The sequence below is a fragment of the Aspergillus pseudotamarii genome, assembly GCF_009193445.1.
Source record: "Aspergillus pseudotamarii strain CBS 117625 unplaced genomic scaffold BDV38scaffold_18, whole genome shotgun sequence".
Taxonomy (NCBI): domain Eukaryota; kingdom Fungi; phylum Ascomycota; class Eurotiomycetes; order Eurotiales; family Aspergillaceae; genus Aspergillus; species Aspergillus pseudotamarii.
The window spans coordinates 188,503-215,840 of NW_022475032.1; the positions used below are offsets into that span (position 1 = coordinate 188,503).

At 48.8% G+C, this 27,338-nt stretch overlaps 9 protein-coding genes across 9 annotated transcripts; 6 read left to right on the top strand and 3 right to left on the bottom strand.

The window, feature by feature from the left end:
* Positions 1 to 1,371: 1,371 nt before the first annotated feature.
* BDV38DRAFT_57071 (uncharacterized protein) lies at positions 1,372 to 3,884 on the top strand. The gene is made up of 7 exons (XM_032063569.1): positions 1,372 to 1,625; positions 1,686 to 1,750; positions 1,809 to 2,359; positions 2,421 to 2,638; positions 2,689 to 2,766; positions 2,821 to 2,994; positions 3,048 to 3,884. Exons 1-7 carry the CDS (start codon positions 1,507 to 1,509, stop codon positions 3,616 to 3,618), a joined length of 1,776 nt encoding a protein of 591 aa, XP_031915015.1. The 5' UTR covers positions 1,372 to 1,506; the 3' UTR covers positions 3,619 to 3,884.
* Positions 3,885 to 4,715: 831 nt separating this feature from the next.
* On the bottom strand, positions 4,716 to 6,411 carry BDV38DRAFT_281513 (cytochrome P450; the record flags this gene model as incomplete). The annotated part of the gene is made up of 9 exons (XM_032059568.1): positions 4,716 to 4,837; positions 4,901 to 5,049; positions 5,106 to 5,299; positions 5,367 to 5,550; positions 5,610 to 5,722; positions 5,789 to 5,948; positions 6,003 to 6,109; positions 6,169 to 6,350; positions 6,402 to 6,411. 9 exons carry the CDS (start codon positions 6,409 to 6,411, stop codon positions 4,716 to 4,718), a joined length of 1,221 nt encoding a protein of 406 aa, XP_031915016.1.
* A 964-nt stretch (positions 6,412 to 7,375) lies between these two features.
* BDV38DRAFT_270168 (kinase-like domain-containing protein) lies at positions 7,376 to 9,310 on the top strand (the record flags this gene model as incomplete). Its single annotated transcript, XM_032057096.1, has 6 exons — positions 7,376 to 7,517; positions 7,570 to 7,868; positions 7,932 to 8,054; positions 8,091 to 8,158; positions 8,219 to 8,319; positions 8,379 to 9,310. 6 exons carry the CDS (start codon positions 7,376 to 7,378, stop codon positions 9,308 to 9,310), a joined length of 1,665 nt encoding a protein of 554 aa, XP_031915017.1.
* Positions 9,311 to 9,653: 343 nt separating this feature from the next.
* On the bottom strand, positions 9,654 to 11,275 carry BDV38DRAFT_270169 (putative MFS transporter Seo1; the record flags this gene model as incomplete). Its single annotated transcript, XM_032057097.1, has 5 exons — positions 9,654 to 9,732; positions 9,810 to 10,695; positions 10,744 to 10,777; positions 10,821 to 11,071; positions 11,122 to 11,275. 5 exons carry the CDS (start codon positions 11,273 to 11,275, stop codon positions 9,654 to 9,656), a joined length of 1,404 nt encoding a protein of 467 aa, XP_031915018.1.
* Positions 11,276 to 12,406: 1,131 nt separating this feature from the next.
* BDV38DRAFT_243329 (uncharacterized protein) lies at positions 12,407 to 13,920 on the top strand. The gene has a single exon (XM_032054211.1). The coding sequence runs from the start codon at positions 12,549 to 12,551 to the stop codon at positions 13,242 to 13,244; it is 696 nt and encodes a 231-aa protein (XP_031915019.1). The 5' UTR covers positions 12,407 to 12,548; the 3' UTR covers positions 13,245 to 13,920.
* BDV38DRAFT_291692 (uncharacterized protein) lies at positions 13,300 to 16,618 on the top strand. The gene is made up of 4 exons (XM_032061802.1): positions 13,300 to 15,402; positions 15,452 to 15,904; positions 15,958 to 16,107; positions 16,159 to 16,618. Exons 1-4 carry the CDS (start codon positions 13,897 to 13,899, stop codon positions 16,234 to 16,236), a joined length of 2,187 nt encoding a protein of 728 aa, XP_031915020.1. The 5' UTR covers positions 13,300 to 13,896; the 3' UTR covers positions 16,237 to 16,618.
* Positions 16,619 to 17,425: 807 nt separating this feature from the next.
* BDV38DRAFT_281518 (uncharacterized protein) lies at positions 17,426 to 17,889 on the top strand (the record flags this gene model as incomplete). The annotated part of the gene is made up of 3 exons (XM_032059569.1): positions 17,426 to 17,599; positions 17,657 to 17,760; positions 17,820 to 17,889. The coding sequence occupies 3 exons, from the start codon at positions 17,426 to 17,428 to the stop codon at positions 17,887 to 17,889; spliced, it is 348 nt and encodes a 115-aa protein (XP_031915021.1).
* Positions 17,890 to 17,933: 44 nt separating this feature from the next.
* On the bottom strand, positions 17,934 to 21,656 carry BDV38DRAFT_243333 (uncharacterized protein). The gene has a single exon (XM_032054212.1). It carries the CDS (start codon positions 21,628 to 21,630, stop codon positions 18,583 to 18,585), a length of 3,048 nt encoding a protein of 1,015 aa, XP_031915022.1. The 5' UTR covers positions 21,631 to 21,656; the 3' UTR covers positions 17,934 to 18,582.
* Positions 21,657 to 22,623: 967 nt separating this feature from the next.
* BDV38DRAFT_281520 (uncharacterized protein) lies at positions 22,624 to 26,622 on the top strand (the record flags this gene model as incomplete). The annotated part of the gene is made up of 2 exons (XM_032059571.1): positions 22,624 to 22,885; positions 22,937 to 26,622. The coding sequence occupies 2 exons, from the start codon at positions 22,624 to 22,626 to the stop codon at positions 26,620 to 26,622; spliced, it is 3,948 nt and encodes a 1,315-aa protein (XP_031915023.1).
* Between the last annotated feature and the right edge of the window lie 716 nt (positions 26,623 to 27,338).

Consider the following 27,338-nt stretch of genomic DNA (forward strand, 5'->3'; position numbering starts at 1 on the left):
AATCTCCCCTTTAGAAGTGGGCATCGCGACTCCCCATCTCCAGAGAGCCACTACAATTCCGATGCATAGAGCCCACAGAGTATGTTATCAACAAGAAGACTAGATATATAATAATATCACTCTATGTAGAACAAGACGAAATGAGTGTGATAACATACCCTGAGCTACTAGTTCAATAAATGAATCCAAAAAGTACAGATAGTAGTGGCTTGGATCGGATATCTCGATATATATAATTGATCTAAGTTTGCTATATGATTGAATGTTGTATCATGCTGTACAACGAAAACCACCCGCCTTGAAATTTATCAGTGGTCCATATCCTCTCAGGTAATGATGATAGTACATTCTAAATCGTTCAGGAGAATGTATAATTAGCTATACAGAATCGCATGCCTACTCAGACTCTCTTATACGTGGAGACGATCTTTCTCTCGGGTCCGGACCCACCCAGGAAGGCAGGGCGAAACATCCATGTTAAATAGTACCGTGTGAACGGGACCACCGTCCGGGGTCTAGATTTCTTTCTGAGGCTGGCTTACCTGCATATGGATTATGGGCTTATAAATGCTTAGGTGTTGTTGGACATATTTCATGGCCGGTTCTTACCTCTGTACCCAGTGATTTGCCACGAACTGGCCGACTGTTCGTAGGTCTCTTGGCACAATCCCCACGTAGAAGAAGAACAAGCAGTTGAACGTTTTATCTCAATTTCCGGTTCTTCCCTCGGGAAGTGAAGAAAGGAAGAGAAGATTTAGCACACAAATTTACCCCTCTTGATAATTAGTAGGGGCGAAGATGCACGGATGCATCAAATGCAAAAGGCCTCGGGATTTGTGACCAGCAAACGTTGAGGGATCGGCATTTCCAGTCCAACACGGCTGGTTTCGCGTGGGGGCTGGAAAGTTTGAATCTCCAATCTCACCGTCGTTGGTCTATAGAAGGCAATTATAGTTAAATTAGGGGCCGTAAAAGAGAGTAAAAGTAAATGAGAAAAGACAGGCTAAAAAGTCTAAAACGGCCGAGAGAGCGTGAGAGAGACAGGGAAACATGGGCTGGGAGGTCTTGGGAGTTTCCCAGACACTCACAATCAGACAACAAATATGGCTTGGCGAAGGATGCCTTATTGACCAATCTATGCTCAAAAGAGTTAACCGGAGTGGAGATCTCAAGCTAAGCCACGGCCCCGACCAGCTCAAACAAGTCCCGGATTCGCCCAATGCATATCCTCGGTAGTCTGTTCATGGGAGGCCTTGCAGATCCATTGGCCGCGCTAAGGGAGATGGGTCATTTTAGGGCCAACTTCAAGCAAGGCTGAGAGGGAAAAGAGAATCTGACCTCTCCCAAAATGCTGACACTGTCATCCGGTGAACATCATCGTGGAGGACAACGCCTGAACACGAATGATTGTGGACAATATTTCTTCCTAGACAGAGAGCGAAAGAGAGAGAGAGAGAGAGAGAGAGAGAGAGCGGCCTGTAGCAGAGACGGCACCTCCTAAACCCTATGACGACGAGGAATTTACTTCTATTCCTGGGGCTCACTGGGTTGAGCCTCCAGGAGCCAGACATATTGAAGGACTTTTGCAGACTCTTCGGACACCAGACCGCTGTGATCGATCGCAAGTGCGACCTCTTTTGAACATGCTCGGGGTTGATGATTCATCCCACTGACCATATCCTCAGGCTCTATATCGATGGCGGCTTCGTGAACTATAACCCTCTGAGTGAATACCCCGACAATGCCACCAGTATGTCCGCCTCAATTCCGGTTCTCCTCGCGGCCATGACTGACTCTTGTGTTTGAAGATACGGCCTTGCTCTACGCGGACTTCGATGTCAACAATCAAGGGATGCCGGCGGTATATAACAACCTGACAAAACCTGCCGACGCGCCTGATGTGAATGGAGGAATTCTGTGGCCCGACACCGTCAACAAGATGATCTATCTCTACGGTGGCCAGTATGACCAGGGCACCCCCGGCAACTTCTCGCTATGGTCATACGATGCGCTCTACAACACGTGGCAAACGGTCAACGCCGACACTACACAGAGGAATATCCAAAGGGCAAGCTACGGTGCGGGAGTAACGATACAAGATCGAGCGGTTGCCTTCTACTATGGTGGATGGTTATCCAATGGCTCGGTGTCGAATTGGGGGTCGAAGTCTCCCAAAGCTTTGTCGACCATGCTTCAATACGACATGCTGCAGAATACGTGGACGAATTCATCGGGTCCGGATACGATCGGCCGCGCGGAAGGGTCCATGGTGTACATTCCAGCAAGTGACGGCATGCTGGTGTACATGGGAGGCGTGCAGTCCGCAAATAATGGCACTACCCGCGGCCAGCCGATGGATGTGCGTACCGAATAACTACCCTCGGGCGTCCCGGAACGTCTGTCTCGCTAACATCCGTCAGGAGATCTTACTATATGACATCTCAGGTAGTAGGTGGTACACGCAAAAGGCGACCGGCGACGTCCCCGAACAACGGAGAAGATTCTGTGCCGGTGCCACTTGGGCGGAAGATTACTCGTCGTATAATATCTACCTCTACGGTGGCGCCGGTGCTCCCGAGGGCCTTGGCTATGATGATGTTTATGTTTTGACCTTACCGTCCTTTAAATGGATCAAATGGTATGTCTTGGGTGTCGCACCGTTCTGGGTGATTCGTTGACACGATTTAGGTATCCCACAGATGGTAGTGAAAGCGGTTATCCCAAGAATGCCATGTCCTGCACGGTTGTAGATGGCGCCCAGATGCTGTAAGGACCATCCCACCAGAAGCCATGCTATCGTGTATATCTAACCAGCAGCAGCGTGATGGGCGGCAACAAGCCAAATGACACAGACTGTGATGCCTACCCGATATACGGACTCCATAATATGTACCTGGGAAAGCAAAATCCCGAAAATGCCGTGTGGGCAATGTTCAGACCAAACGTCACGAGCTACGAGGTTCCGTCCGAGATTATCTCCGCTGTTGGAGGATCGTACGTGTCTTGAGTCATCGCAGCCGGACATTTGAAGCTGACTATATCTATAGGGCCACAGGGGGCGCCACGACCACCGAGCCCGCGGACGGCTTTGACAACCGTGACCTGTCGGTTTTCTTTACGCGCACATATACCGCGGCGACCCGCGCACCCACTCGTCCGATCCCAACTCCATCGAGTGGTTCCAAGTCTAAGCCTGTTGGGGCGATTGTGGGTGGTGTCATCGGCGGCGTCGCGGGGGTATCGATCCTGGCTGCGATTCTGTTCTTTTACCTCCGGTCACGGAAGAAGAAGAAGGCCGAACTAGTACCGACCGAAGAGGAACAACCACCACAAGACGTGAAACATCCGGGAGCCGATGGACAAGATGACCCGAGGCGCAGTGAGCTCGCTGCAGGATACGCCGGGCAACAGGAATCCATGAGAAGCGAGTTGCCTGCGGAAGCCGTTGTCGGGCAACGACAATCGACAAGAAGCGAACTGGGCAGCGCAGCCCTCGTCGAGTTAGAGGGAGATGTCGTGCCCTACTCACCCACCACCTCGCCGCCGGGCTCTCCTCCACCACCATCCCACCCCATCTCCCCGACTTCTCCCCACCGCGGATCGGCTCCATCATCATGATGGAGGCCTTGACAACCACTGAAATAGTACTCCCAACGATAGCCTCGAAGGGATACGTACGCAAAGTAGCAATACTTGCTCCCAGGCCTGAGGAACATCCGAGGTTTTGCCCGGCCCGTACCCTGGTGAATGTTTGAATGTTTATAGATGACCCAACAGTTTTATATACTCTGGGACTGGGGCTCAAGCTCTTGTCTAAGAGGACTAGCTTCAAGTTCCAGAGTCTTGTTCTATATACTAATTTGCAGTAATTATTATACCATTCTCGACAATGCTTGATTGCTATTTCCTTTTTGTTTTCTCTCAATTTTCTTTAAAAAAATGGTGGCGCAGCCTTTTCTTTGTACGGCAAATTACTCAGCTTTAAGAGAATTTCTGATCGATAGAATACGTTACTCTCTGATGCTAGTAACAATAGTCGAGAAGATTATGCTTATTAAGTAGAAGCTGCCAAGAAGACCAGTTCCCACCGGAGATACAAGGATTGATAAGCGTGGAATGATGAGAAATTGTCCACACCCGCCGTAGACAGTTAATTGTTGTGCTGAGTGGGGTGGATGCTTTGTACGCCTATGCGTGAGCCTGGCTTTGACATGATAATTGAATCGCTGACTTGGGTATACTCATAATTTAAATGGTTCCCCTTTGGACCGGTGTGCACTTGAGAGCCATGAGGAAACAAATGTAAGATTTCAGAAACGTCTCTCCAATGGACCCGAGTGTAGCTTGATCTGGAGTAATGGGCAGCCTGGCTTTGGCGATCGAATGAAGGAGATATCCCGGTGTACATCTGACAGAGATTGATCCCAGCCCAGCTGCAAGGGATGGATTATCTGAGAGATGCGCTCCTTTGATGCTTCCGTGAATCGCTAAGGCCATGAATGCAAGCTGCCTGTTAAAGAGCTGGGAATTTCTAACATTCTTTCGGTGTGTTAATAATATATCTACCTAGGACCCTATTCCTCATCTAATTCCTATGAATGGGTGAACACGTCGAATGAATATTTGGATAGCAAGTAAATAACCTACAATTTAGATATACACATAGGCTTAAACCTCTAAAGTCCATCTACAATCTCACAGTTTCTACCCCCAGTTCAATCCCTATCCCAAGTCACGGGAAGCCCGACGATACCCACGTCCCTCGTGGGAGGTGTCCACTCTATTTCCGATTTGGGGACCGCGAGCTTAAGGCTCGGCAAAGTTTGGAATAAAGTGGCTACAGAAGTGTCGACTCGTAAGTTTCCAAATCAAAGCATAAGTTGCAAGAACCTTGACTTACAAAAGACAGTTTCAAGCTCTGCACGCGCAAGCGTTTCCGCGATGCAGCGATGATCACCGTATCCGAAACCTAGAGCCTCCTCTGGTCCTCGCTTTCGGAACATGTCAAAGGTGTCTGGGTCTGGGAAGACCTCTGGATCACGGTTCGCTCTTGATTCGAGGCAATGATGCCCTCGCCCGCTTTTATTTTCTGGTATCATTAGTACTTGGCCATGGGCTTGATGGAGAAAGGGCTTCGGACTTGTCCGCGAAGTTCGATGTCCACGGTAGCCACACGCCGTGTAGCAAGTGCGGATGCTGTGTGGAAGCGACAGAGTTCCTCCACGAATAGCCTGGAGAGCGATGGGTCTTCCAGCAACCGCGATAGTTGCTCAGGGTGCTCGAGCAAGGTTACCACTACCTAACGTGTCAAGAGAAGTCAGTCCAAGTTACCATCAATATCTGCGTCTTGGGCCATTTGGTCATACCAAGGCAATCATGCTTACGACGGTAGCGTTTCCAGCCACCAAAAGAAGAAATGCAATTTGGACGACGTCAAGTTTCTCAAGGTGTCCTGGTTTCAATTGCTCGTTGACCAGGGTGCTTATGACATCTTTGCCGGGGTTTGCAGTTCTCTTGTCGACCAACTTCTCCAGGTATTCAAGCAGGTTCCTACAGACACCTATCAGTGCAGTGTTCACTCGTATGGACTTGACATGGAACGCCGTTACTTGTTGGCTGCTTGAGCAGCAGCGGCAGTACTACTTCCATTAGTCCGCGTCGCATCATAACCGCTTAGGTACTCGAAGTCTTCTTGAGGTATACCGAGCATGCCATAGATGATCTGTGATAGTGTTTGATCATTAATCCACGCGACCACGAGATGGAACTAAGTACGTGAATTACTCACTCGGGAGGGAATTGGCAGAGCAAAATGCTTCACGAGATCGACTTCTTTTTCATCTTTAGCTGCCTTAATCAACTGATTCAGATAATGCTGAACAGTGTCTCGAATGAAGGGAAGACAAGACTGCACATATTCATCAGTGAAAAAGGCGTTGACCATGCTCCTGTATCACCGGTTAGTTGTAGATAGTCCGGGACTAGTAACTGGATATGGATACCTCTGGTACATATGGTCAGGAGGATCCATATCAACAAATGTGGGCCGGTTTTTGGCAGCTGCCTTTCCACCAGGGGACATTTCCGGAAAGCCCTCTCGCTGACGAACCTGCGACAACTTTAGTTGATCCCTGCATGCCGCCCAGAGGTCTGTCCATATGGTTATACCTTGGATAGTCTGGGGTCCGTAAGGACTTCGCAGACGTCCCTATGCTTTACCACCAACCATGGATGGCTTCCGTCCCAGAGTTCCACGCGGGAAAGGGGACGTTCTCTGAGAAGACGGTGAAACTCTGCGGGTGGCTCATCACCACTCGGGCGAGCGAAAGGGAATCTGGGATACACTGGATCTAATTGCGTATCAGCCGAAACCCCAATCCTGCAGCTAATATTCTACCAACCTGTGCCCATTATAAAGCCTGAACAATCTATCCCTCTGCATGATGACCCTGGACGGCAGTGTGCGTGCCGTTTAATATATGTTCTTATATCTAGAACCAATCAGCCCACAATGTGTCATCCTGCGACATCCCCTCCAGCATCAGGCAATACCACATCCTGATGTCATATGAAACATTGTCTTGGACAAATATCATTGGCTTATGATCCGCGGAAATGCCAGTAATAAGGCACACCCGCGGGTATTACGGGCTTTATGCATGGGTGGGCAAAGCCATGAAGTGAGATCTGAGCAAACAAGCGGCCATGGCATTGGTCTCGATTTGCCTATTTTATTGCTGTTACCTATTAGTAACTCTGTAAGTCAATGGAAAGTCAACTCTCACCCACGCGATCACGAAATGAAATGAATGGATGTGAGCTTCTAAATATCGGTTATCGCTTTGCCATGGAATTTAAAACTAGTATCTCCTGTAAAGGAGGACACGTATCCAGGGCTATCTTGGCTTGATTTGGATGCCAGCGGTCATCGAGGGAAATGTACCAAGACCAGACTTACGAGTTTTGTACAACCTACCGTCGTCGTGTTTACAATCCGCGGTGATGGAATATGCCTACATACTTCAGGTTAATAACATTGACATATACCAAGTGACAGGCGAAGAACGCGTGGCCCTTGGGCCATGAAACCCCACGACAAAGGGAGTAGAGTAACGAAAGTACCGACCAGGAGCAGGCTATCGCCTCGTCGGTCATGGCTACGACTGAAAGGTGTACTTCCTCTAATAATAGGGTAGAAGCAGTCGCCGGGGCGTGATTAAGTGGATCCACCACCTGCAGTAACGCAGCCTGGAGCCAATGGGAAATGAATATGCTTGGGAATGGCCCCACACTTGCAGCCCAGTGACTGCAATTCTGTTCTCTTATGATCTCCATCGAATGCTTATATCTCAACCTTTGACCTCCGATATGTACTATGAAAGCCTTCCGAGTGGCTCCATCTAAAACTGTCCTAAATTCTGCACCATCCACGGGCTTGTTCCATGGTTGTAGCTTGACGGGACGCTATTTTCATGCTGATCGACACAAAATTCACCACACCTTGCCGGGTGTGAAAGGTAAAGCAAACCACTGTGCTCTAGTTTAGAATTGCGGAACTGACAATATTAGATACAAAAGATGATGTTGATGCCTTGAGGCGATTGACGTCGGGCCGATGGCTATGGCGCGAGGAGGAACAACTTACATGCCGTTACGTTAAGTTCGAGCTCCAAGAGCTCCTGGACATTGCTGCGTCCGTTGTTGGAGCGCAATCTTGCGCTCAAGTCCTGAAAGCTTCCGAAGGCCAGTATAATAAAGTCTTCTTACTGACTATGGATAATGGGCGGGAAATCATTGCCAAATTACCTAATCCTAACGCCGGTCGACCTCATTTCACGACAGCAAGTGAGGTTGCAACCATGGACTTTGTAAGATTGTCTCTATTGCCGGTAGTTTTTCCCACGCTTATTGCTTACCACTAACCTATGCAGTTACGAAATGTCCTAAATCTGCCTGTCCTGCGGGTCTATGCATGGTGCTCCAGAGCAACTAACAACCCTGTTGGCGCCGAGTATATTCTGATGGAGAAACAGCCTGGCGTCATGCTCAGCGATGTATGGGACTCACTGAAAGGAAAGTAGAGGGCTCAGCTTGTGTTACAGGTCGTTGACTTTGAAAAGACCCTTGCCACGACAAAGTTCACCGGCTTTGGTAGCTTGTATTACACGGAGGATCTTCATTCAAGCATTGGCACGTCACCTTTGTATGTTGACAACAGTGGAAGAAAGATAGAGAATACCAATTTTGCGATTGGGCCGACAAATCATCGTGCGTTCTGCGATTTTGGAAGAGGGTCATTGGAAATTGATCGTGGGCCGTGTAAGTGTCTGGACAGTTTCAATGAAGTTGATATATCTGCTGATCACATTTGTGCTCAGGGGCCTCAGCTATCGAGTTCGCGACGGCAGTCGCGAAGAGGGAGATCGCGAGTGTAAAGGGCGGACTCAAATATCCATTGATGCCAGAAGGTCTTTTCTATGGACCGCGACAATACCAGCCCATGGCCTCAAAAAAGCTCTCAGCACTTCATAATTACCTCAAGGTAGCCACTTACACCCTTCCGGAGAACTCTATCAGCCACGCATCAGTTCTGTGGCACGGCGATTTGAACTTGCAAAATATATTCGTCGATCCTAAGGAGCCAACACGAATTCTGGGGATCATTGATTGGCAATCTGTAAGCCTTTGCCCACTGTTTACCCAGGCCACCCGTCCAGCTTTCTTGGAATACGACGGTCCTCTTCCCGAGACATTAGACAAGGTCCGTCTACCCGAGAACTTTGAGTCCTTGAGCCCAGCAGAACAGCAGAAAGCGAAAGCACTGCACCAAGCACAGACACTACATAATCTCTACTTAGCGCGGTCACGACAAGCCAACCCTCTGGTCTTCGAAGCTATTCAGAGCCAAAAGACACTCCGTCATCAAATCAGTGTTATCCCGGGGTTGACGATAATGGACTATGAGCCGTGCCTCAACAATCTTCTCAGAGACATACAGAAGGAGTGGCCGAGTATAGTCGGGCCAGAGTCGGATGGAGCTTCATCAATACCTTGCCCGTTGCAGTTCTCGCCGGATGAAGTGCAGGAGCAAGAACGGGATGAAGAGCTGTGGGCTCAAGGTGTGAGGCTCATGGAGGAATTTACGAGCGACACGGGGTGCTTTAAGCATTGGGATGGGAGGGTTAATGAACAGGATTACGAGCTATCGAGGAAACAGCTGGATGACGGGGTGGAGAGGTTTCTGCAGCGTGAGGCAAGAAGTGAAGAGGAGCGGAGGGAGTGGCTTGAAGCTTTACCGTTTGTGGATTAGAAGGATCTATCTCTGATGTGAATAAACCTGCAGGTGATAGTTGAGTACGGGGTGAGGCCTAAAGGTATTCCTGCCGCATTCGTTTGGTTTATCGTTTCTCACTACTCGTTCGTTGAATGTACTTGAATATCACTCTACTCACAGTCCGTGTCGTCTCAATGGGTATAATATCTCACGTATGATAGGGATCATAAGTCGTCATTGTCTCCACTATATACAACATGTAGAAATGCCGATACGAGCTTATTTATAGTGGGCGAACGATGCCATCTTCGCGGGGTCAGATTGCGTGATCGGTACTATAGCGCACGTCATGAATGACCTCTTGGTGAACAATTGTCGTCTATAAGCCAGCTTTTGTTTGTACTTGCACTGAGGTCTCTATCCAGCTCTCCCCGTCGGTTTGACTACTTTGCCTCTTTCTATAATGGTCTGTTAGTCTAGCTATTCAATCCTGACCCTGAAATGAGAGACATACCGTTCACGTTTGAGAAAGTACTGGATCAAATGCGCCATCGCAATCAGACAGGTCGCACTCGCCAAAGTAAAAGAATATCCCTTGGTGAATCGCGGTCCCTCGACTGTTTTGAAAACCAACAACGGTGTCCACACTGTCGTCGACTGCGCAATTGTGTTGGTGATTACCAGGGCCAACGACCGTTCCGCCGGTGATGCTCGTAGCTCACTGTTGATCCAACCGTATAGCACACTTGACATCGCTACAGCCGCATAGGTCGTTTGAAAAGCAAACCATTTCGCAGATTCAGGCACGTTCCAAACGACTAAAATGACCAGACCGATGATATTCCAGATATGCGAGACAGTGATGGCCCATGCTGGCCCCAGCACAAGATCTGACGCGAAACAGATAAACAACGTGTAGAAGATACCCAGAGCGGGTGAGATAGCAGACAACTCATTTAACCGCGCTGTTGAGAACCTATTCAGACTTTTCAGCCAGAGCAAGTACCCCCCTGCAGTAGTATTTAGACAGGCATTCCAAAAGAAGATGTCCAGCCACAGCATGGCCCAGAATTTCCAATTACGAGCGACGTTAATCACAGATCGCCATTGGAATTCTGAGTGGAAGCCATGGCCGACTCTGGCAAGTCGCGACTTTGCGAGATCAACGTCCTTGGACCGCAATACCGTCCGGTTGGGCTTGTCGGGAGTGCCGGGCAAGATAAAGAAACCTAGAATTCCGATTGGGATGGTGATGATAGCACAGACAATGTACATCCACCGCCAACCGGCGAGACCATGCACGCCGTCAAGTCGGGCCGACGCTCCAGATTGGATCAGACTCGCTGTGAGAGTTCCCAATGTGAGGCCGACGTAGAAGCAGCCACCCCGACGGGCGATTTCATCTCCACGGTACCAGGCACCTATACGTGTCAGTCACAATGCTCACCTTGCTCAATGGAAAGAATTACCAAATATATAATGCATTCCCGGGAAGAAGGCGGCCTGCTAGTCAGCATTGGTCCGCAACAAGTAGAGGACGACATACTTCAAACCATCCGACCAGAAATCGATAGGCTGCTAGCTCGCCGAAGGAACTTGCGCGGAACTGCAACAACGTGAAGACACCCCACGCGATATCCAAAATCGGAATCAGCCAGGAAATGGGTAATTTGGTAAATAGGTAGACGAAGGGTATCTGCCCGACAACAGCGCCAACGGTGTACATGGTCTGCAGCTGAACCAAGTCATTGCCCTGCAGGTTCAAGTCCTCCTTAACTCCAGAGACGTAGGCATTGTCTAAAACCATTAATTGATGAGCAATGGCACGAGGAGAGCGACAAACGCACTGATGTTGGCCTGGTCGATATATTTCACCCAGTAAGCTAAGAAGGCATATGGGACGATGAGCAGGTCAAGCTTGACGATCAGCCGTCGCTCCTCGGCGGTGTCCTCGTCAGCGAACCACCGAATGCGATACCATGGACGAGATGGACTGCTCATTGTGTCACTGGTTCGAGCGGCAAGTCATCGCAGTGCAGAAGATTATATACATTGAATGCCGAAGGTGTCACTTACGGTTCATTACGTGACCGCCGATCAGAGTCGCGCCATCCGGCCACTTGCAGAATTAAGATAACTCTACGATCAAGACAAATTATTGCAGGTGCAGTAGTCTAATGCAGGCCAAGAATCATGCCAGGAGGTGGGCATAAGACGTGCTTAGGCTCCGCATATCAATCCGGCATTTGCTTAGTGAATTAGCAACGACCATTGATTCGTTCCATAGCTCTGCTCTATATTTCTTAATATATCCTAACATCAAATCAATGTTAGGCTATGCGAGTGACTCAGGTCAAATGTACTTCGCCGTCGTGTCGGAATTAGGCACCCTAGGTGAGATTCTCACTGGCATAGCTAATGACAAAGGCTGCTATATGTACAGTCTGCTTGCTACAAAAGGCCGGTTCTCTATGATTATAAACTAATCCACTGTATGTGGCTGGCAGAGAAGAGACTGTTTTCTTGACCGTCGTAAATGTGTACATTGGTCGTGTTGTCTACTTTCCGGTCGTCAGCATCTTAATACAGCGAGACAGGTCTATTAATTCTACTCACTGAAGAGCAACTATCATCGTCCGAAGACTGACTCACTGTTAACCTGTAATTAAGATATCTTTGCTTTCTTATGGCGTATCTGTGCCATCCAAGAGAAGAATTTGAGATCTACATAGTGTATTGCCTCCTAATATCCATAGAGGGACGGCAAAAATTGAGATCAAGTCACAACGATGATAGATCTACTCAGGTCTAGTACCGAGCTTGGCTACTGAACAACGTGTTCAAGGTATGTTGGGTAATCCGCATACATATTACAGGGTACTTCGATAAATATATTATAGACAGGATACCATTCCAACTGTCCAATTAGGATCTTATTCATGTTCGCCGACTTCACACCGCGACTACCAAGACAGGCGTCTATCAACTGACCCTGATTTGCTCTTTTACCTGAGTGACGGATGTTGTCTGAATTCTCCTCGCATGAAGGGTTGTTCGTGGGTATATGTATGCCTGAGGCAGCGAGGCATGATGGGTGATAGTGGGGCATGTGATCATGGTTGTAGTACAGACAACTTGTCCTTCTGACTGTCAGTGCAACGGAAAGCTACCTAGAAAATGGGTATCAGACCCCTTTTAACTCCTCCCCAGGCGGGCGAATCACCCTTAGCCTCCCGTAGCCTGTTCTCCTTGCGATATACAAGCACTCGGAGTGATGGCAGGCCCCATCGATGAGAAGCACATCTACTACCCACGCCATTCGGGTGATACTACCTCGGTTTTCAATATCCTGAGACGACGGCTCCCGTCCGAATTTGTCCTAGAGGTGTTAGAGCATGCCGGATATTGGCTTCTATCTCGGATCTCTAGGGCGGACGAAATGCAGTATGAGGAGAGGGACTGCCATGGGCAACCGCCATATTTGACATCTGCACCAATCCAAGGCGAGCGGTACCCCGTGAAGAAGATCCGAATCACAATCTGGAGTCATGACCAGGGGTGGAGTAGCTACCCCCAGGACCATGGCACCTTCAACAACTCTTGGACATGGTTTGACCTTGGGATCACTAGAGCGGCGGGGAGAGAAGATATCTCTAAGGATGCGAACTTGCGGCTGGCGACCAATGTGCATGCAAGCAAGAAAACCATGTGCCATGAAATTACCTATCACAGGGATCAGAACCTGCGGTGGGTTCAAAACCTTGAACCTGGTGATAGCATCTCTATCATTCCTCGGGCGTTGTTTCCTGGCTGGAGGAACTTCGTCGAAAAGGCTTCCATTGAGATCTACACTATGCCTGTCCTAATAGACTACTATTGTGTTAATCGATGCCCACCGTCGTACCATACGTTGGCCGATAAGTTAGGGGCTGCATCGAGAAAGGTGAAAAGATGGCTTCGGACATTCTAGGGCGCTGGTCGGAAGCTTTAGTGCTATACTCATGTGGCAAATAAAGGGGTCCCTTTGCAGCATACTTAGTTCATCCGATCGGAGTACTTTCGAAAGGTTCCGTGCAATGTCAATAAACCACACAAAGGGGACCATTCTGGACCCCTCTGGCTTCATACCCCCAGTCTCTTACTGTACTCCGTAAACTCTGGTGATATTGCCTCCAGGACATACCATCACAGACCATGTTGACGTGCAAGGAATCCACGTGTAGAAAGATATCCGCTGCAAGATGGAAGACCCTCGACTGTGATGAGATATTTAGGACGTATTCTCCGACCATGTATTCCTACTTCGTTCTCCGGCTCGTCAAACCTGGCACCCTAAACGGAGCATTTGGGCGCTCCCCAGCCGACCGGTGAGGACGTATATGCAAGTATTATGAAAAGAATCGTCAGAACTATGCTGACCTGGCTAGAGAAAAGTGGAGGATATGAATACTTCCAAAAGTCGGCGCCGAGAGAGGGCCCCCATTATGTTCTTGGCATCAAGGGCAAGTCAACTGGCGAGTGCGGTTAATCATCATTCCCGAGAAAAATCTGAAAGGAACGTTCACCGCCATTTTAAATGATTTTCTCAAATCCATGCATAGAGTCAAGTCATAGACCGGCCAATGATGGATTTGGGGCTCGACGACGATCTGTTCCCAGCCAATAAGTACTGCCCCATATGTGGGGTGGTTCTCCTGTGCGAAGAGCTGGAAGAGACCCCCGAGACCCGACGGCCATGGTACGCCGAAGTACGGGCTGTGGCCAAGGAAGAATACTGCACCAATTTCATGACCGGGGTAGGTTTTCTTGACTCCCGCGATGTTCTCTGTGCTCCGTTAGACGAAGAGTTGGACTATCTCAACGCATTCGAGCTGCACGACGTGGATTTACTGCGAACGGAATCAGAGCTGCACGGCTTTGGTCTCCATGATTCCTGCTGGATGCTGCTGCAGGACCGTCTGTGGCATACAATTGACTCCGAAAAAATTGCCCAGTCTCTTTATGACCTGTTTTACTGCACCCCATCGCCACACCGATCTAGTCTCTCTTTTGGACATGATTATGGGGGTGCTAAACGTTGGCAAAGGGCGTATGGCGACATCTCCCTGCCGGAGGACATGCCACTGCTCTTGCAGGCGGATCCATATGCTATTCCACTCTTAGAAAAGCTCGAGGAGAACGCACCTGATGTGGATGGCGGACGAGACTATCGCTCGGCGTGTACTACGACGTCTACTGACATCAATACTGGATACCGTAACTCCTTCGGCCAACTGTCTTTAGAACTACTCCATGAGGTTGTATCGTACTTATCTGTTCCTCAGCTCCTGGACCTAAAATGTACAAGTCGCGATCTTGCGCAGCGCTTGGTATTCTCCAGCCTGCCACAGTCCTTTTGGAAGAACCAGTTTGCTCGAGGCGCCGATATGGACTTCCTCTTTCCTGATCTCGAACAAACACGGGATTGGTTCCGATTATATCGCGGTACAGTGTCCATTCTTCAGGTCAAAGATCAATCTCCTGAAAAGCTTTCCCTGCTCAACCGCAAAAGAATCCGTGCACTCCTGGAGCCAATAGCATCGGTCGTAGAAATAGACAGCGGACGATCGAAAGAACCTCGCGGGCGCCGGGCAAACTGTCTGGAGCTACGACCTGGACATTGGTTCGTGTCGGAGGGGCTAACCCAATGGCGCGCTGAAAATATGTATACGGCACATCTAACCTCGGGAATGGACTATCTTCCACATGGATGCTACGTACCTCGCTACCGGATTGGCGCGGTCCCACATACCATGTTGCATGGCGGCGAAATCAAAATATCAACCGTGCAGCTAGGGGCACGGGTGTTCATTGCCGGTATAAGTCATCGTTCTACAGGGATTAATGAAGAGGCTATCGGATACGCGGACATGACCGGCCAGAGAACGATCAACGTGCCTCCTGGGTCCATATTTAATGAAATTGAAGTTGCATTTTCCCCCGAAGGCCTGCGGGGCATCCGATTTCATTTTGGGGAAAACACTGTATCTGACTGGATTGGGGATACAAGTGATAAGGAGATGAGTTATGGTGTCCTGAAGATCCCTCAATCGGCCCGCGGGACATATCATATCCTCGCCGGTACAGATGTAAGCTCTTTCTCTACCACTGATGACCCAATACCTAACAAACTGCAAGGCTTATAAATTAACCGCCATTGGAACCATTCATAACGAGTCACGGGAAGAGAAGTCTAACACTCCCTTTTGGCTGGATTATCCTCTAGATCTCACCCTCCCTGAGTCATACCTATGGCAGTCTGAACGACCCAGCTATGACAATTTACGGATCTATCAATTCCAACCTGACAACGTAGGGACGCCCTATCGCCCCTTGATGAATATCGACTTTGGCGGGCCGAATGGCGAGTGGCTTGATTCACTCGTCAGCATGGAGGTCCATGTCGCATCTGAGTTCTTTCCTATCCTTGGAATGACATTCAACTACACCGACAAGACCTTGCAGTTTGGCAAATGTACCTCCGACAACAAATTGACCTTCTCAGTCGATGGGCCAGGTGGGGAACGGATCACCGACGTTGTCGGGATTACAACAGGTAATAGTGACGCCAGCTGTATTTATGGTCTAACGGTGTGTCTGTCGCCACTCCCCAGGCCGAGACCTCTATTGCTAACCTTACCCAGGTCACCACAAACCACAACCGAGAAATGGAGTTCAAGCCCGGCAATCCATGTGACGGCTCTAGCAGCCCACATGGGGTTTCGCCAACTCCTTGCTACCTTGAAGATCTTCCTCAAGAACGCATTATTACCGGATTTGTGGCCACACAGCGCGTGAGTAAAATCATCCAAGCATTAGTATTTTCGGGGACTTACAGATGGCAGTGGCGTCAGGAGTACTTCAAAGAGCTGGGTATTCAAATACAATTGCCCAGTGGGTCTGATGAAGGCCGAAGCGCATGACAGCTTTATTGAGAGACGCGTCGAGCTGGGTTGATACAATGAAAACGTTGACTGGTATGTAGGTTACCGCACTCTGCAGCTGTCTGGCGAAGCAAACAAACATGCGAGCGTTGGCTTATCTTGTGTTACGATAGGTTGAATAATATCTTCCAGAGAGATATTCTGTTTGAAGTCTCTGCTTCTGTGCGCTGGTGGATTCCTACGATATGCCACTCATCAAGGACAATTATGAAAATCTGATATTTTGGGGCGGGTAACCTGCGCCTATTACAACAATGGGTTTATGTCTTGTATGCCGGTGGTATGAGCTGAAGGAAATTCTGTGTGCTTGCGATAAGAGGAAATCTTTCCATTTAGACTCTCCTTTCCAGTTAACGTTGACATGACCCTCGAGCCTCAACCCTTAGTCCCCAGTTCTAGTCGTCATTGCCACATTCACTTCCATAGACTATTGAGCAACATGATATACCTTTGTTAAAGAGAATGTCATAATATGAGTGGCCGCCGCCCTAGATGGTATAATTAATTCTTGTGCTGTCATCAGTTGCGGCGAGAGGGTCGGGAAAATATGGCTCATATGCGCGAATTCGACTTTGGACATTAGCCAATCGGGCAAATCTCTACGGTCACTGTGCCCGGAATAAAGCTTCCTCTACAGCTAGGGTGAAGCCCTTAACCTTTTATTTGTCTAGTTGTCGTATACCGTTCGCTTGGCGTATACATATTGGGTTCCGCTCGGCTCAGGGCGCCCTGAGGTACAATCGCCGTTTGCCCAGCGTCTGATCTTGATTCTAGCGTTCTACGTTTACCACGCAGTGTTGTGCTGCTTGATAGACATGATATGTAGATCTAACTAGCAACGTCATGTTCCAGGCGCCCAGTACGGCAGTCCTGACTCGGGCAAAGGGTAGTTAACATAGGTGGCTTAATAATTAGCTTTAATGGCTGATCTCGGGACTGCCGCAGACAAATACCCTTTCGCTGTAGTGTCACGCCTTCGTTTATAATTGGCAAAGTTTTGTCTTTCGGGCACTTCATTCTCCGTCGACACTAGGTGGTATAAGAACGACGTAAAAGCATCGTAGCTTCCCTTCCGTAGTGTACAAAAAGCCATCATATGACTCTAATACCAAGTCCCGAGACTCATCACGCTTCTCCTACTAGTAGAAGTCCGATCGATTACCGCAACATGTATCTCACCAAGGCCATCCCTATCGCTCTTCTCACGACTTTGGCTACGGCATCATTGTCTCCCCACCTCGAAGCACGTGGGTATACCGCATGTCAAGACGCAGAGATGGGGCTGGACAGAGCCATTGCAGTTTTCACTTCACGAAGCAACGGGCTCGGCGCCCAACGACCGGTACGGAATGGCAATAGGACGTTGCATAGATATTATGATATAACCTACTACGATTAGAAAGCGCTGCCGCCTCTTATCCAACAGCTTAATGCTGAGTCACAAACAATTAAGAAGCTTTGTGCCCAAATCACTGGGTTACTCGACCAGCAACACCAGGATCAGTATGTCCTTCTGTATATCCACTCCATCCGATTAAACGTGCTAATGCCATGGCTTTTAGGGTGAATGGTGAGAACAAGGCTGACAAGGAGGCTTGGCTTCGTAAGAGTGGTGGCCAGCACAACGCTTAAACATGAGATACTTGGTTTTTCAAGGCGACTTCACGTTACCTCTGGTCCAACACTATACTCATGCATAAGCATATGAATGTCATGGATAATATGTGAAAAGTCTATAATGTGTCACACGGTCCAGCCATTAGAGAGGAAGTTGTAGCCATGTATTTATCCTGCCTTGTCTCAATCGTGGTATAGTGAAGGTCCGCGCCTCTTGTGTCGGATACAATCTTTCCTCTTCCCTTGTTGTGTCGGCCTCAGAACATTTACCTAGATGTTTACATTGGAGTAAGCTTAAATCCATTCAATTAGCTTTCATCTTCTGTTAGGCATGTGGTGTTTAAGGAAGGCATGACCTTGACCATGGTGTGGTCGACTGGATGGGAACTCCCATTATCACAGAATTGACCTTGTATAGACTAGACGATATCTAGGAAAGATCGCCTTCTTAATCTACGAACCCAAAATCCACTTTATCTCCATCGCCTTCACGGCGTCAATGGCCTCAGCATGATGGAGGCTTTGGATGGGAGAGAAAGTACTCTCAGAATGATATTCGGTGATATTTATATTAACATGAAGTGCCTGTAGGAGAAACACCCTGCATAGCGCTACAACTCAACAGTAGCACATGAATCAGATAAGAGACAGGCGCATCCCACAGTGATAGAATCAAGCATACGCATTCTGACTATACAAATGGAAATCTCATTCTTGCCACTGGATCCGCCCGCTGCGGAATAAGCTCACCATCCCGATAGGCAGGAGGCCTGGATCCACGATATTAAATCCACCAAATCGGTCGATAATCTCCTGCCCATACAGTTCTGCCACCCATTTCCAATACGCTTCCATGTCTCTCCAGTTACTTCTGATTCCTCTCAGGTTCTGGTGCCCGGTAAGTTGATTAAGCTCCCGGACGACGGCACCATTCGGATCGCATTCAATATGCTGTTGCTCGGGGCGTTGCAGAAGCCTTTCATATACCTCCTTTAGCTCACCAGTGAAGCCATAGCCGAGGAGCTCACGATACCGAATGTACTCCTCGAATGACATAAATGTGTGCGCGTCTGCTGGCTGGAAGCCCTGCCTACGTGTGGTGGTATATTCGTCGGTGTTGAGACGGCGCTCGTAGCGCAGTTTGGCCGAGACGTACGCATCCTGTTCATTGTCCAAGAATTTATCCAGAAGAGTAGACGGGTCTTCAATAAGAGAATCGCGTAGGCCAACTAGGTGGATGAAGGGGCTAGACAGCTCGAGCCCGCCAAGCTCGATCGGCAGAAAAAAGTACCCGTCCGGCACAGAGGAGATGTTGAAGCGTGAGCAGATCATATCCCGGAGAAACTGGATCACACTTGTGTCCCTCTTGCCGCCTGCAGCATCCAGGGAGAAAACTATCCGCTGGATTCGCTCATGCGTGGCGAGCATCATATCAACATGCTGACGGCCGAAGCAGTTGGCAGGCTTGCCGAAGTTGGAGGTGAAGAAGGTGGTAGCATACGAGTTCCATGCCTGAATCCAAGCAAAGACGCTTTTGACTTGGTCTTTTAACTGACGGTTTAACTCTGCAACGTGGCTTTCAACCATCTTCTGGTCGATTTCAAACCGGCCGGATTCGGGATTGAGGTATAGCATGCCCCAGCGGATCTGTCCGGTAGGCAGGGCGGGATCAAGACTGGTCGGGCTTCCTGTAGCCTTATGCAAAATACGGGCGGTACCGGTTTTAGATGGATCTAAGGAAATGCCCATGATCTTGTTAAATCTTTGGATCGTATTCCATGCCGTCACGCAGGTCTGATGGTTTGAAGACCAGAACCAGAAATCATCCTGAACTCGCCAGAGGATGTCGCCCTCAGTCTTCTGATTGACCATAAAGTCGAGACAGAAGAGAATAGACTCTCCAAACACCTCACTAAGTACATGGGCTCCAGGAGTGCCTCGCTGACGCTGACGGGGCTCGGCGTGAGGATCATCGATGAACTTGAGCGGTGCTTTGAGGAAGCGCTCGAAAAACCCTAGCCATTTCTCAGAAACACCGAAGAATTCAAGGACTGTATGAACGGCTGTATGGGATAAGTTGGGGTTCAAAGATTCATATTTGGAACGAAAGCAGGTCAACTCTCCCTCAAGGCGAGTTTTGATCAAAACGTCAGTCGTCAAGAGATGTAAAAGATTTTGTTTGGCATCCATTGGATTCTTCGGGTTGCAAATCTCGTTTCCATGGTCATTATCGCCATCGTCATCACTGTCATCACCTTCATCAACTCCCGCTTCCTCCTCGAAAAAGTTGCTTGCTCCGCTTGGCCTACATCGCTGCTTATTTCGCCACACTGCTGTACTGCTTCGCTGCGCTGTCTGCTTTGTGCGCTTCCTGGTAGCAGATGGATGTTGCTGTGGAGCTCCCGTGTGCATGAGGGCCTGTGTTGCGCCAAACGGCGCAAAGTCCGCCTCTTCTTCCCCTTCGTCTAGGCCTCGGACTTGCTCTTCATCGTCCAGAAGCTGAGAGACGAAATACCCCTTCTGATATATTTTCTCGCGAGTAGTTTGGACGGTGTTCCTGGACGATCGATAGCCGAGGAAAAACTCGCGACGACTTTTGTCTATTTCTGGAATGTTACTTCTCGGTGATTTCCACACGCCGCTCGCCTTTCGGAACTCTGAGAAGGCTTTCTTAAAGAAAACCGACCATCTCACGCCAAGATACTGCAAGAAGATGGCCTGGATCAGATCCTCATGCATGTAGATGTTGTAAGTGCCGTTCAGTTGGCGTCGTTGTTCTATGGGCACTTCTGCACCCCAGGACCAAGCGTGCAAGGCCGTCATGCGCATATTCAGCACGTCGGACAGCTCATCCAGAATGATCGTGTTATTCAAGAAATCCTTCAAGACCGACCGCTTTTCTTCCGTCAGAAGGTCGGATGTGGCCAGGCCCGAGATGGTCCACTGTAGCGTGCTCGCAGAAAATAAACGAGAGTATGTTAATGACTCCTCAAACTGTTGCACTGTTGTTCGGGTCTCTTCAAAGGCTGTCCGCACATCTTTGGCATTTTCTGAGGGGTCCTGAAACAGCTCACTGAGTAGAAGTTTGATCTCATCAGTGTCGAGTTCGTGCGGAGTAAAGACGACATCTTCCCATTGTTTCCGAGATTCCAACTTCTCCGCACCTGGAATCTGCTCTGGTTCTTCCGACATGGAGACATCGTCGTCTGGCAGGGACTCCTTCTTCGTCGACAGCCATTCCATGGTCAGCTGGCCGAAAAGTGTGGCGAACTCATATTTCCGGGTTTGCATCTCAAGATTGCTGAGGAGAGATTGCTGCCATCGTTCCACGAAGGACGGTGAGATAGAGGGGTCATATTGAGCCTGTTTAAGAAACCGATCGATATTCGCCAGCAAGATCTCCAGGCGTCGATGGTTGTTAGTATGCCCACGGATCATCCGACCGTTTACCACTGGAATCCCGAAGCACGTCTTGAGGCCATCCGATAACGCTGAAAGTCTTTCGATCGGAGAGTCTAATGCCTGTGCCGTCTGGAGGGTCGTCGCTTTGTGGCCGAGGAAAATCTCTTGTTTGCTGGAAAGCTCCCGCAGCTTGGCATGCGTGATGTCCTGCAGCGTTTGGGAGAATTCACTTTTTGCGGATGCCATGGTTGCTAGAATTTCCCTGTGACTGGAGTGTTTCAACAGATGAAGAGTTCCATGAGGCCTACCAGTCCTTTTATACCCAGCCTCGCGGGTGAGATCCGTCGGTCCCATGGCTGCCTACTTGGTTACCTAACGGCCGGCCGCTTATACCAATTAAAATGCTTGAATGGCACCATGCATTTCCGAGGATACACGTGAGATCCTATTGCCTTGGTGTTGACTATGGTCTGACTGCCTTGTGGATATACTCACAACAAGATGTCCACTACGTACAATGCCGTTCATAATATTTCTCTGTATAGAGTTACTATGTTAGTTGAACGATAAGTTGAAAGTCATTCGACTCCCTACTTTTTCTTCATCTTTGTCGGATGCGCATCGAGTCGTTCGTGATATATATCTCTGTTCAGTTGTCCGAACGCTAGCACCACATACTCGTAGGTAGGACCCATTATAGATAAGGCGAGACAACAAGATCATTGAAGTGGGATGATGATGGTTCCATTTGAATTCTCATATCCCATATATTCGAACACGTCCTTCTATCTCAAAGGGGAATAGCCACTCAAGGCTAACTAACTAGCGTGTCTCGGGGCCTCATCCCACGCCTTAGAGTGGCTAGCTGACAAAAGAGACAAATCACATTATAGAATAATGTAGCCAAGGCAGATCCTCAAATCATAAGAAGAGAAACGTCAACATGTCCTGCATCAGCGGCCCAGGCAATCTGTGGATGGCAAGACGCGACTGGACGTGACGTGGCAGTTTGTCTCCAGCCTTGACGCTCGATGCAGTCAATCCTAACCAATAAGACGGAAACATCTCATCTCCACAAACCTCAGCTTCAATGCAATGCTAGTTGGTGGGGGTGCACTGGCCCACTTTCGGTCAATCCACTCAGACTCCAAGATAATGAGTTAAATACTTGCATAAACACCGGAAATATCCTCCTACCTCCTCCTAGGTCGCAATAATAACCCCCTGTGTGAGCAGGGATTTCTGTAACGTATCATCTACCATTTTACTCTCCCCCACCACCCCACACAAAACTCGCTTTTAGCCTTGCATGCGAGAGGCATTTCCATCGACTTCAAAGCAACAATAATGTCTCCCAATGACTATACAGTTGGGTGGATCTGTGCCCTCCCTATCGAGATGGCTGCTGCCAGGGCAATGTTGGATGTAGAGGATAAACACTCAAATGCCGAACTTTCCCACAGTAAAAGGTATATATTTGGAAGCATCATGGATCACAATATAGTGATCGCGTGCTTACCCTCTGGGGTTCCTGGGACAACGTCTACAGCGAAGGCTGTAGCTGAAATACAAAATACCTTTGGAAAAATTCGCTTTTACCTGCTAGTGGGTATTGGGGGCGGAGTGCCTACCTGAAGTGATGTCCGTCTCGGCGATATAGTTGTCAGCCACCCCACTCGAGGATATGGAGGCGTCATCCCATACGATTATGGGAAGGCCGTCGCTAACGGCCAGTTCGAAGTCACAGGAACCTTCAACAAACCCCCGGATCTACTTTTGAACGCACTGAGCAAGTTGCAAGGAACCGATTTGGGTAACCCACCGTGTCGCTTTCACATATCCTTATCCAAAGTGATAGACAAAAACCCAGAGTTTCGCTATCCCGGTGAAGGCCAGGATGTGCTCTTCAAAGCGGACTATATACACCCGTCTGGGCAGGATTGCAGCGCCTGTGACCGTGGAAGAATCGAAGCCCGACCAAAGCGAAGCTCGAGCGTTCCAGCCGTCCATTATGGACTTATTGCCTCGGGTAATCAGGTTATAAAGGACGCTCAGAAACGAGATCGTATCGCATCCCGACATGACGTTCTTTGTTTCGAGATGGAGGCAGCTGGCTTGGATGGCGTCCCATGCTTGGTGATCCGTGGCATTTCTGATTATGCCGACTCACATAAGAATGATAGGTGGCAACACTATGCTGCAGCCGCGGCGGCAGCGTATGCGAAGGAGATTTTCTCACACCTAGAACCACCGCCCCCAAAGACTGCGCCGGGAATGTCACCAGACAGTCTCCGACTGACCAGGACATTGGAGAAATTGCAGTCAACTAAAGTTGAGGATGACAGGAGTATGTTGTTGGCTATCAAGGGGACAAGAGCCAGGGGAACATGCGAATGGCTTACTCAAGATGCTCGTTACATGACGTGGCTGGATAGCCAACGTTCCGAATTGCTCTGGGTTTCAGGAGGCCCCGGAAAGGGCAAAACGATGCTTGCTATCTATTTAACCCAGGTTCTGGAGGACCATGTGCCCTCTGAGGGTAGGATTCTCCTATATTACTTCTGCGATAATGGAGACGAGAACCGGAAATCGCCGATCGCCATCTTGAAAAGTTTGTTATACCAGCTTCTCTCAAATCGACCCCATCTACTTCACCTGGTTTCAACAGACCTTCAGGGCGACAGCAAATTATATTCTCATATGACCCTACCGTACCTTTGGAGCACATTTGTAGCACTTCTCAGATCACCGGATCTCAGCATGGTCGTCTGCGTAGTAGACGGCCTTGATGAATGTGAAGAAAGCTTGATAAAGCCCTTCCTCGGATATCTCAGGGAGTTCTTTACAGGGCAGGAAGAGGAAGGCTTGACTGCCAGCTTTAAATTGTTATTGCTCAGCCGCGAATCAGATAATATCAAACGTGGGTTGGGGCGGGTGCCTCGAGTAGACCTCGAAAGCGCCGAGTTCTCGATGCAAGTGGCTAATGATGTTGATAAATACATTTCCTCAATGCTCCAGGAACCAAATGTATCCGGTGGCCTCTCCTTAGCTCAACGCGAGCGAATAAGAAAGACCTTGAGAGATGGCGCGGAAGGAACCTTTTTGTGGGTTGGTTTCATGCCAGACATTCTCAGAGGCATGGACAACGAAGAGATAGAAGACGGTCTACAGGAGATTCCAAAGGGTCTGGACGAAATTTACCAACGAATACTTCATCAAATTCCAGCGCCACAAAAGGAGCTGGTTTGTCTGATCCTCCATTGGGTCGTGCTGGCGCAGAGGCCCTTGACAATGGAAGAACTGGAAGCAGCCATCCGAACAGATGACAAATACAAGGGTTTGAATGGGAATGCCATAATAAGGCAAGTGAAGTCTTGTAGGCCACTGCTAAAGATCGAGCATCAGGTAATACATTTGGTACATCAATCCGCAAAGGAATATCTACTGTCCCCGGACGAAGTGTCGATGACCTACTTCGGCGGGAAGGCGCGTCATTCAATACTCGCACTTTCCTGCTTGAAGTACCTAGAAACAAACTATGTTCGGCTTTCCGGGCTCCAAGAGGATACGTTCTTAGACTATGCGTCCACGTACTGGCCTGTGCATATGAAAAATGCAGGCGATGATGATGCCAAGCTTTGCGAACAGTCCACGAAATTCTTCCAAGAATCGAACACGCGTGACCGTTGGTGGGCACGCTATTGGTCGAGAGAGCACGGTACTGACGAACCAAACTCGTTTAAATTGCTGCATCTATCGGCTTATTTTGGTCTGGAGGCTTTAGCCCAGAATGACCTTCGCCGGAAACGCCGCTTTACGAATTCCATGCACCCTGCAAACCAAAAAGACAGTTATGGCCGAATACCGCTTATGTGGGCTGCAGCCAGAGGCCAAAAGCGCATGGTAGAGCTCTTGCTCCCGCATGTGTTCAATATCGATCGCCGCGACAAATTTAATATGACAGCACTTCATCTAGCGGTCAGAGGTGACCACTTCGACGTGGTGTCGTTGCTTTTGACCAGGCCTGTCAATCTCGAAATAAAAGCAGGTGGTTTTACACCATTAATGGTGGCAATCGGAAATTGCTCCCAGAGTATTGTTGCACTTCTTCTTAAGCATGGAGCTAAAGATCCTATGCCGTCAACTCTCGGTGATGCGAATCTTGGACGTGAGGCAGTTAATCGTGAGGAGGATTGCTGCGAGACACGCGCGCGAGAACTCATACACCTTCAACCACTGTTTCTCCGCACACGGTTGAACAAATTCTCTGAGGCATTAACGGTGCCTATCGCCCTTAGCCTTGCTATCTCACCTGTAGTAGCGAAATCCAAGGCTTGCTCTAGTCTTTTGAAACGGCCAATAGTCAAGCTAATCAGATACTATCTTGAGAGTGACGGTGAGAAGGTCAAAGCCATCCTGGACAATGGGCACGGCGCAACACTCATTGAACAATCGCTTATAATATGCCGACTACAACTAGGAACGCGGAATAAAGGCAGGATGATGCGGCTTGCCCAGAAGCTCGGCGATACTTTTGTGGAAATTATCCTTGAAGTCCATGGAATTTTAGGATGGTGGGATCGGTTTGCCGTCTCTTTTCTCCGGAGTGGTTTTAGCTTAGGCTTCAGGGACGTGTTAGAGACCTGGTTTACGATCGGGGTATATGGAACTGCAAAGGCAATTGACTGTGGAGGAGCCGAGAACATACGAGAAATTTGGCAATTTGGAGTGAAATCATGCAAGATGCTGTTGATTAAGGAGAGGGAGGCCGAAGCCATAGCCGTAATGAGGTGGGTTATCATGAGCCATGTGATAGCTCGTGAAATTAATAAGGCAAGAGTTATCGACACGATCTCCAAAGAGTGCACAAAGGCTATTGAAGATCTCACCCAAGGGCCACTCACGAATAGCTTTATTTCCTGCATGAGTACGGCGTGGTCGAGGGAAATACTCTACCGGGTTACGAGGAAGGAAAGCCGAGAGCTAAAATGGACGCTTGGGTGCTTTTCTGCAGCTAGCTTCGTACCTAAACTACCTTTGATCGCAGGGACAGCTTTGTTCAAAACTTTCACTACCCTAGCCGATGAAAAAGCTGACATGACATGGCTATTTGTTGAGCAGCAATTCTGGCCCATTGAAAAGGCCTGTGACTGGGCAGTCAATACAGCAACATGGCATATAGAGGCGGCGATAGTGTTGTTACAACTCATCTCAGAAAGCCGGCTCCCGGTTCCACAGTATATCATGGGATTGGTTCCGTCGGTTTTGAAGAGAGCAGAAATGGAAGCTCTCTCGGTTGGTTTCAATATAGGAGAACTGAAGACTGAAGATCAGTTGTCAATATAGAACAGTAATTCTATACTATGATCTGTACAAATACAGCTAGGTGCAGGGTGAATGGGTATACTTAGATTCTTTTGTGCTGCTGTCTTTTAGGGCAGTGAGCCATGAATATCCTGTAGGCCAATACACACCCTTGCATACTCCGCTGAAAACATCTTGTATCATCAAGCCATTTAGCCGCCATCTGAGTATTACAATATATCGCTTGGGCAGTTGTTAAGTGGCCCTAATGGAATAGTTTCAGTCTATGTTACCCAGTGTTTCCATTTAAAGCCAACTCACCACTCCATCCCATATGCAGATTTCAAGTTGGGCATCCCGCCTTCAAAATAGCTCGATACGGAAACCTATCCGCCCTTACCCCTATCGGGTCAATGAAGAAACTCTCAAGAGGATACCTCATATAAAGAATGCTCTTGCGGGACAATAGGGTCACTGTGGGGAACAGGCTGATTGCGGGGCGTCCTGAAACTCTCACAATCCTGCTCCAGATTGGGGAGCCGATGTTGGTAATATACGGCACGCTCGTTCCCTTCCCTGGCTGGTAATGCCACTTGATTTCTGCCAGCATTCTTCCTCCACTGCCTACTCATTCTAGTCCCTATCAGTTGTATTCTATATTTTCACAGTGCAAAGGGAATCTATTCTCCACGATTCCCGATCCAAGCTGGACAAGGAAGCCATCTTTTGGCCGGAGGCTGGCTCACTTTTTTGGAGCA

What these genes read in the sequence shown, in the direction of transcription:
- BDV38DRAFT_57071 (XM_032063569.1), top strand. Translation starts at nt 1,507, where the DNA reads ATGACGACGAGGAATTTACTTCTATTCCTGGGGCTCACTGGGTTGAGC. An exon ending in ACCGCTGTGATCGATCGCAA is followed by an intron (nt 1,626 to 1,685) that starts GTGCGACCTCTT and finishes CCATATCCTCAG; the next exon opens with GCTCTATATCGATGGCGGCT. An exon ending in GTAGATGGCGCCCAGATGCT is followed by an intron (nt 2,767 to 2,820) that starts GTAAGGACCATC and finishes AACCAGCAGCAG; the next exon opens with CGTGATGGGCGGCAACAAGC.
- BDV38DRAFT_243329 (XM_032054211.1), top strand. Translation starts at nt 12,549, where the DNA reads ATGGCAGGCCCCATCGATGAGAAGCACATCTACTACCCACGCCATTCG.
- BDV38DRAFT_291692 (XM_032061802.1), top strand. Translation starts at nt 13,897, where the DNA reads ATGATGGATTTGGGGCTCGACGACGATCTGTTCCCAGCCAATAAGTAC. An exon ending in ATATCCTCGCCGGTACAGAT is followed by an intron (nt 15,403 to 15,451) that starts GTAAGCTCTTTC and finishes ACAAACTGCAAG; the next exon opens with GCTTATAAATTAACCGCCAT. An exon ending in GATTTGTGGCCACACAGCGC is followed by an intron (nt 16,108 to 16,158) that starts GTGAGTAAAATC and finishes TACAGATGGCAG; the next exon opens with TGGCGTCAGGAGTACTTCAA.
- BDV38DRAFT_243333 (XM_032054212.1), bottom strand. Translation starts at nt 21,630, where the DNA reads ATGGGACCGACGGATCTCACCCGCGAGGCTGGGTATAAAAGGACTGGT.